This window comes from Sabethes cyaneus, chromosome 1 (assembly GCF_943734655.1).
Source record: "Sabethes cyaneus chromosome 1, idSabCyanKW18_F2, whole genome shotgun sequence".
Taxonomy (NCBI): Eukaryota; Metazoa; Arthropoda; class Insecta; order Diptera; family Culicidae; genus Sabethes; species Sabethes cyaneus.
The window spans coordinates 43065655-43077977 of NC_071353.1; the positions used below are offsets into that span (position 1 = coordinate 43065655).

The following is a 12323-nucleotide window of genomic DNA, read 5'->3' on the forward strand; positions in this document are numbered from 1 at the left end:
CTTACTAAAAAGTCGGGTGCCTGGGGAATTTGACATTCAGAACCGGTTCGTTTTCTTCATTTTTCGCCCTATATCCTCTTTATGTCACGAGTGACGTTTTCAAGCAAAAGCCTTGTCGAGGTGCGCGTCGCAATTTGGGAAAAAGGTAGGAAAATAATATTAAACATATGGAGACAAGTTTAATTTAACGTTAAACTAGTTTTTTCCACACTCAACATGTTAAACATGTCGTTTTTATTTATTTTATTCGACAGACTACGTAGCCAGCTGTTGGTGTACCGAACATCTACAGGACCAGCTGCGGGGCCAGTTTCCAAAAAGCAAACAGAATTAAATTAAATATATACATATTTATTTTGGACAATAAAATAAGTGTAAGTTTGCAAAAAAATATTTGTGTTTTTGCATTTTCAACCACAAAATTACGCAAAATATAAAAATCAATTGAGCTGGTTCCTATGCCGGTTCTGTTCGACATGGCTGACAGAAATCGAACAGAAATCCGGCAGAAAAATCAAAGCAAAACCGTTAGGCGAAATTTCTGCCGGAATCGGTTGTTGCATTTCTGCCAGTTTTCACGGGTGACGGCGGCCAGAAATCCGGGAGAATGCCTGGCAGAAAAAGTTTTTCGCTGCCAGATATTTGTTCGATTTCTGCCGGACGCGCCTAAGCGGGTGGTAGCGTTTGCGTAGATTTGACAGATAATCTGTCAGATTGTATGGGAGAACTGTCAGATTGACGCAAACGCAACCGTAAAGTACCAATTCTGGGCGGGCGGCCTTACTTTTGATCAAAGGGTTTCCAACAGCAACGATTACTACGCACCTTTGAAAAAAAATACTTTTAATTTTACCAAGGGGTTTCCAACAGCAATGATTACTACGCACCTTTGAAAAAAGTTACTTTTGATTACTTTACTGATTGCCAATGATTACCAGTAATCAATCTCTTGTGATTACTATAAATTAATTATGATTACCAATGATTACTTAAGATTATCATTGATTATATTTCTGATTACCATTGATTACCTAATTAGTTCGTAAATGATTACAAAACTAATCTCTGATTACTACGCACTTTTACGCCTTACTGGAAACCCTTTGGATTTTACTTTAGTGATTACCTCTGATTACCTGTAATCAATCTCTTGTGATTACTATAAATTAATCATGATTACCAATGATTACCTAAGATTATCATTGGTTACTCTACTGATTACCATTGATTACCTAATTGGCCTTGCCAGCGTTGAAACAGATTTCGTAGGCTGCTCACACTTAAGATTGTGTTTATATGTGGCACACAATAATCATAAGGATTTTCATATGGAAATTTTCCATTAGTTATGTGCGGATTATTTTGAGTGTACTGTGATAATCATTTAATGCAACGTACCGCATTTCGCACTGTTAATCTGACACTATGGTGGCTTTTAGTTTGATCTACTAATGAGTTTGACTTCTTTTTCCTTCTTCTCCTACTTTTTCACTTCATTTTCTTTGAGCGAAATCGTGTGCGAGATTCGACTGTGATAATCGTGTAAATTGGGGTAGTCTAAATAGGGGCAAATGTCGCAATACTTTACTGATTACCCCTGATTACTAGTAATCAATTTCTTGTGATTACTATAAATTAATCATGATTACCAATGATTACTTCCCAAGCAGCACCATTTGTTGCATGAAGGGTTGCGCAACCATAATTGAAACATTCAAGTATGGTAAAAGTTCGCATCAGTTACCTTTATCGAACTGTTATGCGATCGAAAAAGCGCAAGAGGTGGAGCCTATATGCAACCAACTGTTACACAGATGTTTTATGAAACATCAATGGGCGTTATCTATCCATTCGCGACTACGATACTAAAAGAGATTTTAAGCCTGTTCGCATATATAGTAACTATATTACTATATATAGTTCGGCGGATACAAAAATCGGGAGCCAAATAAACGTCAAAAGCGGAGCCAAATGTTTTTCAAAATTCGAATTGTGGGACTACAAATAAAACAAACAAAAACAAAAATATTCTTCTCTTTTTTTCTCAAACAAAAACTGTGTGACCACTAATTACGCTATGGACTAAGACCACCCAATTGATACCGGTAGTAGCGTACAACTTACCTCGTCAGCAGTCCAATGATGAAAGAGGACGATTCTCCTCATATCTTGCACACCACGCGTAGAATCAATAAACGTGGTTGCTGTGACTACAATATATTCGTTGTGTTACTTAGTAACATGTAAACAAGTCAGTCCATATCACCCAAATATATTTATACCACACAAAAACCAAACAATCTTTTTGACAACTCTGCATCCATCCAAACTGGGCACTCCAGTAAGGCAGTGTTGCTCTTTCTCGTACTTATGGGAGCGGGAGTTGTGTAACAACGCATTCCACGTCGTATATCCTTTAAACAAAATCAAATAAAGCGTTCAGGGGGGTTAATATAATTGATATCTTGGTTACGTAATATATGAATGTTCATTACGTTACGAGTGATCGTAACTAGATAGTTTCTTTCGATTTCTTTCAGTGAGATTATTTTCTTTTTGGCCTCTTCTATGAACATTGGGATATATCGGCTTTGCAGCTGTACCTGGATTAATCCAGATCATTTTCTCTAATGCCAATGTATATAACAAGACAAAACAGCAACATTGCAGTTGTCACTCTTTCTCTTTTTCACTCACAGCATTCGCATTGTCGCGTTTTTTGTGCCAGACGCACTTTTAGACTGCGGTATCCAGTAAGGTGCAAAATGCGGGATACTGAATACCAAAAAAACTGGCATATTTCCGACTTATCGAAAGCACCTTACAGTTTTCAGCTGTGCTTTTAGCGTGGCTTTTAGTATTGCTTGATGCAAAATTAAATGATAACTTGCTTCGTGAAGTTAATGAAACACAGTTTTGTACATCTACCAGCTGTTGCAAGTTACCCCGTTTAAGTACTTGTTTTACGAATAATGTGGTAACAAGCAGGATAAACAAAACTAGTCACCATAAATCAAATATTTTGTTTCCTTATTATTCACTTTAATATAAAAAATGCATGTTAGGCTTCTTCTATTTGAAGTGCTTGTGGGCGAAGCAAACGTTTTACAGACGAAAAATGGCAATAAATTTGACACCATGTTGTAAGATTTTTTAAAAATCATCGGAACAGCAGAAAATCTACATATCAGCACAGAGAACAGACTACCAGGTAATTGACAAAAAGTGTGTAAAAGGTTTTTATGTAATCTACGAGTAATCCTTCAATAGAGCACCCCTCGAGCAGTAAGTGGCAAACTAAATCTTGATGTCGCTGCCATCGCTGCTATGTAACTCCAGCACAAAGAAATATTAATAAAGGTACATGGATATTTTTTGATGCGTTTTGCAAACTATTTCTGGAGGGCGCTGCCGACAGATTTTACACACAAAAAATCGATTACTTCCTTCGAGCCTGTTAATCTGTTCTCTGTGATATCACTTTCTAAGGCTTCTTTGACCTGTTCTCAACAAGATTCCGTGACTGATAGAGATCAAAAATTGTAGTAAGAGACTAAAAATACAATAAATTTGATCGATATTGCGTTGTTGCAAGTTACCCCGCTGTTGCAAGTTACCCCGTTTGACGGTAATCATTGGTAATCATGATTAATTCTAGATAGAATTAACATAAGGGCGAATGTCGCAAATGTAAACAAAACGAGTGAGAGTTAGAGCCACCCCATTGACATCTCTATATCGAACTGCAGTAAATGTCAGCGACAGCATGTCCGGGGCTCAAAATTTGACAGCGGGCCCAAATCAGACTGCTGGCAGTTGAGTGAAACGCAGTGCTGATATGCTATCTCATTTTCGCACACACGAGATGTTGGCGGCGAAAACATCGTTGTCTGCCGATGGGGTGGTTAGAGCAAAGTAATCAAAAGTAACTTTTGACGTAGAACTACGTCTTACGGCAAGTTTAGAGATAGGGTGTCATTCCAAAAAATCAAAAAATGCGAGCGTCACGAAAAATGAAAGGTTTTGAGCGCTAATAGCTCAGCGGTTTTCTGATCGATTTTCAATATTCTTACACCAATCGGTCGGAAAATCTTCTAAGAATTGACCCAAATGAAGAAAAGTATGGATTCTTGATGCTGAACTATTAAAAATTGAAAATAATGAACCTTTGTTTTACCAGAATTCTCGCTTCGTGATTGGTTGGAAGATTCTTTACGATGATCTAAACCTATACCAATTTGATATCTGTGCTTGGGAAGTAAGCCAAAATAAGTGACAAAGTCTCCTCATTTCAACAAGATTTCTTAACACCGCGGTTCAACCTAGACCATTTTGATGTCCTTGCTTGAGAAGTACACTAGAGAGAGTAACAAAGCCCCCTCGTGCCAACAGATTTCTTACGAACGCGATTAAACCTAGTCGAATCTGATGTCTGTGTTAGGGAAGTGTGCCAGAAAAAATGACACAAGTTCGTTGTCCCAACAGATCGCAAATTCTTTACTGCGTGACGATTAAACCTCGGCGAATTTGATATCCGTGTTGGAAAAATGTGCTACAGCTGTAGCACAGAGAACAGATTAACAGGCTCGAAGGAAGTAATCGATTTTTTGTGTGTAAAATCTGTCGGCAGCGCCCTCCAGAAATAGTTTGCCAAACGCTTAAAAATATATCCATGTACCTTTATTAATATTTCTTTGTGCTGGAGGTACATAGCAGCGATGGCAGCGACATCAAGATTTAGTTTGCCACTTACTGCTCGAGGGGTGCTCTATTGAAGGATTACTCGTAGATTACATAAAAACCTTTTACACACTTTTTGTCAATTACCTGGTAGTATGTTCTCTGTGGCTGTAGTGTTCGGTTATAATACGGCTCTGTATGAATACGCATGCTTGCCGTTTCATTAGAAGTGTAGTGAAAAGATGTGCTGTTGATAAAATAGAATTGAATTGGTAAAATCCTTTCAACGTGAGAAACCATGGATAATAAAAACAATCTTTAATTTCAGTAAGATAGCAGGAAAGTAATAGTTTGGGTTCTTGATTTTGTTAAATTGTTTTCAAATGCACAATCTTTTGAGAATTGAACGTATGCAATGTTACTACTTTGATAAATGTTACATACAACGCATGTAGCATGTATATATGTTGCATATAGCATGTATACATGAAGAATCGAATGATTACAAGCATGAATACATGCTACTATCACTCCAAAGAGACTTAAGCCCCAAACACAATGCATACGGATTTTACTACGTTGCGGCAATTTGGCAGTTTTTCCATGGGTTTTCTGTCAAATTTCCGCAACGTAGTAAAATCCGTATGCATTGTGTCTGGGCCTTTACGTAGTCCTGATGCGTCACTTATATATGCGGTCGTGTCTTGTACACAACCCCTCTGATTTTTTTCAAAGGTGCGTAGTAATCATTTCTGTTGGAAACCCCTTGCAAAAAACAAACTCTCCTCCGTTTTCTTTACATTTGCGACATTCGCCCTTTTGTTAATTCTATCTAGAAATGTCAGCAAAATTAAGCCGTCATTTTTAAATAGCTCTATATGTTCTTTTTATATATGTTCGGTTCAACTGTGGTTATTGATGCATATGTGTGTGTGTGTTAGTCCTCGTCACTCGGCCCTGTCGCAATTGCAAATGATGCAAAGTGAAGCCACTAGCCACGGTTTGCGTTAGGTAAATTTTGTTCTGAATTTGTTTTGATTTTACTCTATTTAAAGATAATTTTTTCCTAATTTACGTCTAAGAGAGTAAAAAGTGATAACGTAGAAGTTCGTAACATCGCAAGAACCGTCCATATACGAGCAGAATAACATCATTTTCCAAAGCCGAAAAAATTGGTGAATCTATCAGGAAGTAAAACGGTTTCTGGTTGTAATTATGGGTCGCAAAACGAAAATACGCAAGCAAGTAATTTTATTGAGTCCGTTATACGATAAACTTAGTGTTTAGGTTTTACTCTGGCAACAAATTTCTGTTTCCGATCGGTTTATGCGACTGCTCTTATCAAAATTTTGTTCTTCGGTAGGGTGCCCAGTTTTGGCGGCATTCTACCTAAGTACAAGTGTGAGAAATGTTTATTGTACTGGTTTAGTGATTTGATTACCTGCAGCGCATCGAAGGATTTCAGTTTGTTGTAATTTCAATCAAAGTAATCAGCTTCGATTGAGATTTTGCTGATATTTAGCTTACAAACATTGTTACTTTACTCAACAGTAAACCTCGTCCCAATCACAGTAAGAGGAACGCGCCGAAAATGAACGTTGACGTTGAGGAGTTGCTTGAGTCCAGTATTATATCCGCCAACGATGGTAGCAGTAGAAAACGCAAAGGATATACAATAGAAGACCCCCTTGAAAAATCACCTGTTGCAGAAAAATTGGTATTTAAGCAAAAGAAATGTTCAGTTCATACAGGTTGTTACTTTAGCTAAATATAAATGATTTAATGATTTTCAACTTCACTATTCTAGTTGCAGGAAGTGCTATGAAAGATAGTAAAGGTCATTTTTCTGACAATTCAACTGTAGCTGGAGATAAACTTTCGGTTCTGGTTATGAAACTTGACCCGGAAAACAAAATTGTTCCTTTGAAGGTAAATGGTGAAATCGCATCAAAGGAGATCAAGCGGAATTCAAGTCCATTTAATTCTCATAACGATTCAACATCTAACGAAACAGAAAAAAGTGCAGAATTACTGGTAGACAAATCACCCCCTTATTACACGCCACGAAGGAAAGGTAGGAAGAATAAAGCGCCCTTCAGTCCGTTGCCTTGCACAGCACTACCGTGCGATTCCGATTTAGTAAAGTTGCCAGAAACAGATACAGATAAAAATATTCCAAATGTTCACTCAGATAGCAATAGATTAGAACCGGTTGAATTACAGCCGCCTACGGTCTTACTTTCGCAGAGGTCAATCGAAGAGAAGTTGAAATCGCCGGATCGTACGAAATTTTTGTTAAAGCAACTGGAGAGTACACTCAGTCCAAAATTTACAGAGCCGAGTAAAGAAAACAGTCGTCTGGTAAGTCGCTATGGGCGTATCCAAAAACAAAAAGAAAATGCCGATTACATTCCGTTGGATGTGGCAAGGTTTATAACTAAATCATCACCTAAGGCTATTAAACCAACAAAAATATTGAGTCCTGCTTCTTTTGAAGAGCAAATTGCTGTCATCGACTCCATTGCCGAGACTGAGCAGTTTCCTGCTCCAATCAAAACGCTATTTGGCGATGTTTCCGTTGAAGAACCTGTGATGTGCTCAGATCTTATTGAAGAGCATTCTTCAGCATCTCCGTCAACTGAAACACAACAACCAGCTTTGCTAAGCGTTGCCGATGAACCAACTTCAACGGAAGATATTGGAGCTTCTGTTGACATACTTCAAAGTATAGCTGAAAAAAATCCTAATACATCCACCAGTTCCGAAATTTTGGGAATAGATCAAATCAAAATTATTGGCTTAGAAGCCAGTTTTGATACAAACAGCGTCGGTATAGCCGAACCGCCTACGTTAGAATCTACGTTAACGCACGATCTACCACCTATACCTTTAGAGAAGTCACCGGATGCAGATAGTGCAAAAGGATCATCCATTGACCAGTCGTTGAATGAAGAGTATAAATTGGGACAACTCTATTGGGGCGCCTTGAGTGGTAAATCCATGCATTGGCCATGCATGATATGGAATGATCCAAAAACGAACAAAATTGTCCAGCTGAAGAATAAAAAATACTTGATTCACGTTGCATTTTTCGCAGACAACGGACGTCATAGTTGGATAGCAAAACCGATGCTCATGCCATTTGAAGGTTTGGACCAGCTAAAAACTACAGCTGAAAATGAGCCACATTTGAAAAAAAAGTTGAAAGATGCTATTCGAAATCGCCCGATATGGACGGAAGCGGTAAGACAAGCGGAAGACATGTTGCAATATCCACTAGAATTTAGGGAACCGCGTTTTCGTGCGCTAATAGAACTGGAAAAATCCCAACCCATCCGCAAACGATCCAAAAGTCTCTCCGCTGGGTACCACAGCAATAGTTTGGGTGATTCATTTGGTTCTAGTAGAAAACGACGACGTCGATCGCCCACTCCGGAAAGTCCCGCTTTCGAACCAATAGTTACCAAACGTATAAAACTAGAGCAGGATGATTCGGATTTGTTACGAAATACTATATCTCGCTATTTCCAGTCAATGACTGACGGGAGCGATATACTAGAAACGGCAAGTGGTACCAGCAGCGAGTGTGATGATATATCTGAAATGGCAGGATTTGATCGAACAGCCTATAATCATTTACTGAACATGAGTAGAATGTACGTTTTTGAGGGTCAAACCGAGACCGATATCGACAAAAAGCTTCAGAAATATGTGCAAAAAATATGCTCTTTGAGGATGCAACACACTGCCTCAGCCTTGGGTAAAGGTACAAACAATGGAAGAACCTCCAACCGGCTACGTTCGCAGGCGCTGCGGAACTCTTTTTTGAAGTTTGAGGAAGAACTTGGTATGGGACCGATTAAAAAGGAACCCAGTTTGCCCGGAGTATCGTCTGGTCCTAGCACTGCTAAGCTCAAGAAAGAACCGCTGACGCTGGAGCAAGCCTTCATTTTTAAGTTGGAGAAAAATTATCTGCTCAAAGGTATTTCGAAAGGGTTCGTTTGTGCCATTTGTTGCAAACCAAATGATGTTAGCAAATGCTCGAAGTGTCACAATCACTACCATCCGGGTAAGTCTTTATCGGAATAATATATCTGCTAAATATATATAGTTTGATGTTGTTTAATCGGTAAAATTAAATTACGCAATCTAGTACGCGTCCTGATTGGGTGAGGAACTTATTTTCATATTAGTAGTAGAGGAAATATTGGTATGGTTGGTCACCTGAGTTTTATTTTTTTGCATTATGAAATTGATCGAAAACTCGAAATAATTAAGGAGCTGGAATAAGACTTTTTTTTAATGTACGTTGGCGAAAAATTAAATGAAAACTGATAACATGATTCGATTGCTTGGCCAAAACCCGTTGAAAAAGTATACTGGCAACTGGCATGTCTCTACATCAAGCTGTCTCAGAGATATTTAAATCCGAAAAAAGCCTTTTTCTCGAAAATTTGAAAAAAGGAAGCAGCACTACCGCTAGGGAGATTAATCGATCACCATAAAACTTTAGGAAATTAGTTGTATAAAGTCGGAACGAAAAATTTTGTCAATTTTGGTAAAAATCGCTGATAAGCGATTGTAATTTTTTTCAATATTTTCGGTAACTTAAGATGGAATAATTGATATCTAATTTTCAATTAGTTTTTCCAAAATTTTAATTATCTTCACCATATTGATATTACCATAATCGCCTTCTGCGAGGTACAAAGAAAAAACTTTAATGAAAAAATAGGAACAACCCTGATTTAATTCATATTAAGTTTGCTTTATTTTTTCATATTACTTGTAACTTAGGTTGTATAGCGAATATTGCTCTGCGTTCAAAAATATTGTGATCCTGCCATGACTAATAAGTGACCCGACCCTAACAACAATACCCTACTGTTTTTTACAGGCTGTCTCACCGATCAAGCGCAGGCGATCGTCGAGTTCGCCCAAGCCATCGAAAGTAAAACTTTTGTGTGTTCGGATTGCCGAGAGCGGAAACCTCATGTCTGCTTCGTTTGCCACGATAAGGATGAATCCCTTAGCGATGAGCGGAAACACCGCTGTACGCTGTCCGGCTGTGGCAAGTATTATCACATACCGTGCCTGCGTCTGTTTCCTCAACATAAATTAACCATAACTGGAAACTCTAGCACGTTGTTCTGTTCGTATCACACCTGTCACACATGTGTCTCGGATGACCCACGGTCGAATGTAACTACCTCCAAAGCGCAATTGATTCGATGCATCAAGTGCCCTTCGTCGTATCATACGGACGCAAAATGTATTCCAGCAGGCTCGCAAATTTTGTCTACCGCTGCCCTAATATGTCCTAAGCACAGTCTTGAGCAGTGTTCATTAAATGTCAACTGGTGCTTCCTATGTTGTAAGGGCGGTAGTTTGATCTGCTGTGAAACGTGTCCAACAGCTTTCCACTTGGACTGCCTAAAATTTATTCCGCCTGAGGGAAAGTACATTTGTGAAGAGTGCGAGTCGGGTCGAATGCCGTTGTACAATGAAGTAGTGTGGGCAAAATATTCCAATTTTCGCTTTTGGCCAGCTTTAACTGTACCTCCGCCAGCAGTACCAGATTCAGTGCTCCGGTGGCAACACGAAGAGTCCGATATATGCATATTGTTTTTTGGATCTCGCGATTATGGTTGGATCAATCGGCGAAGGATTTACCTCTACCAGGAAGGAGATTCGGACAGTGTATCAGTGGGGAAAATTGCTGGTATTAAAGCCCGGTATAATGAAGCTCTTCGGGAAGCCAGATTAGTACACGAAATGTTACAGGCAAAGAAAGCAAGTGAAAATTCCGACTTGGTTCAGGACTCGTTTAGACCACCAATGTACGTGAAAATAAAAAGCAACAAATATATTCCACCATTGAAGCAACCAACTTACAGCAGAGATGCAGCGGTTTGTAAACGTTAAAAATACACATGATCAGTTGCTACAATTTAATTTTCTTTTCAGGAAGACAATGTGTGTGAATGTTTACCATCGGATGCATGTGGATCAGAAACAAATTGTATCAATCGTGCGTTGATGATTGAGTGCAATCCGAAGTCTTGTCCCACCGGGGAACTTTGCCAAAACCAGTGTTTCGAGAAAAAGAAATATCCTTCGTTGGCAGTGAAACGAATACCCTGCAAAGGCTGGGGTTTGTTCGCGATGGAAGATATCCCGGCCGGCAAGTTCGTTATTGAATATGTCGGTGAGGTCATCAACAACGATGAATTAGCGCGGCGGGTGCAACAGAAAAAGGAACAGAAGGACGAGAACTGGTATTTTTTAACAGTCGATTCGGAACTGACCATCGATGCAGGTCCAAAGGGTAACTTAGCCAGGTTCATCAACCATTCATGCGAACCTAACTGCGAGACGATGCTGTGGAACGTCAACGGCGCACAATCAGTGGGCCTATTCGCATTAACCGATCTAAAGACGGTGAGTAAGGCGTGGTACACAAATTACGTAACGCAAAAATTTCGGTTTTTTGACCCCCTCCCTCCCCTATGTAACATTAAGTAACGCTTGGCATACCCCCCCATTAAATTACGTAACGTTAACCAAACCTCCCCCCCGTACCTCAACATTCAATAAAAATGGCTTGAACCGCATATTTTTTTTAATTTTTAAGAAATTCAACCAAATTAGCAAGATTAGCAAATTAGCAAGCTTCATATTAAAAACAACAATCAGGCATCGGCCCATGTTAAGCTGAAATGGTAAAAACCAAAGCCATGGGTATAAACGTTCTGTTGAGAACTTGGCCCTTCTTTATCGACTGACTTCGCAGCTGGCTATTAGAGTACAGGACAATTACGGGGATAGTGCAACGATCCTACTGGCTCTATAGCAGCACTTCCTAGCCGATATTCGAACGACGGCTTGTTAAGCCAGCATCGTATCCCGAAGCAAACTGGGCAGCCTGGAATGGTCTTCAACCGTAATAACTGGAAATTTATTAGGATTATCTTCATCAGCTACAAACCATAATTTTGTATCATAATGTTCATTAGTATAAACCGATTCACTGTTTTCCACCTCCAACACGTCCTTTCCTCATTTGGCAACTGCATTTTTGGTATTCATATATTTGTTACGTAACTATTCTCATGACCCCCTCTCCCCCCTATGTAACAATAAGTAACGCTAACTCGACCCCCCTCCCTCCCCTCTAAGCGTTACGTAATTTGTGTACGAAGCCTAAATAGAAATAATGCTGCTTTGAAGAAGCGATAAAACTAATTATTTTTGCATATTTTTGGCAGGGCGAAGAGCTTACTTTTAACTACAATTTCGAAAGCACCGGTGATGAGAAAAAGATTTGTCACTGTGGTGCTTCAAAATGTTCCGGTTTTATCGGTAAAAAGTACCGACCTCCGGCCGTGGAGGAGGAAATCGGCGGAAATGAAAAACGTCGAGGCAAGCAGACAAATACCAAAAAGCTTAAAACTAGACGCCGCAAGAGTGCTGCTCGTGGTGTAGGGCTGGCTAAAAGAAAAATAACCGCACTCCAAGAAGAGCCATTGGAACTAATAAATGACAAAGAGGAGCAACCAATCGAATCAGTACACATCAAGCAGGAACTGCTGAATGGAGAAGAGAAAACCGATGAGGACATAGTACAGGCGATTCAATCGTAG

The 12323-nt window shown here is 39.3% G+C and overlaps 1 protein-coding gene across 1 annotated transcript; it reads left to right on the top strand.

Annotated features, from left to right (window-relative positions):
- Positions 1–6271: 6271 nt before the first annotated feature.
- Positions 6272–12323, top strand: LOC128745617 (nuclear receptor binding SET domain protein). Its single transcript, XM_053842693.1, has 5 exons — positions 6272–6431; positions 6488–8749; positions 9578–10590; positions 10648–11121; positions 11949–12323. Exons 1-5 carry the CDS (start codon positions 6272–6274, stop codon positions 12321–12323), a joined length of 4284 nt encoding a protein of 1427 aa, XP_053698668.1.

Bases quoted from the DNA above. Each gene is read 5' to 3' on its own strand.
- LOC128745617 (XM_053842693.1), top strand. From the start codon at position 6,272: ATGAACGTTGACGTTGAGGAGTTGCTTGAGTCCAGTATTATATCCGCC. The intron at 6,432-6,487 runs GTTGTTACTTTA...TCACTATTCTAG, and splicing joins GAAATGTTCAGTTCATACAG to TTGCAGGAAGTGCTATGAAA. The intron at 11,122-11,948 runs GTGAGTAAGGCG...TATTTTTGGCAG, and splicing joins CATTAACCGATCTAAAGACG to GGCGAAGAGCTTACTTTTAA.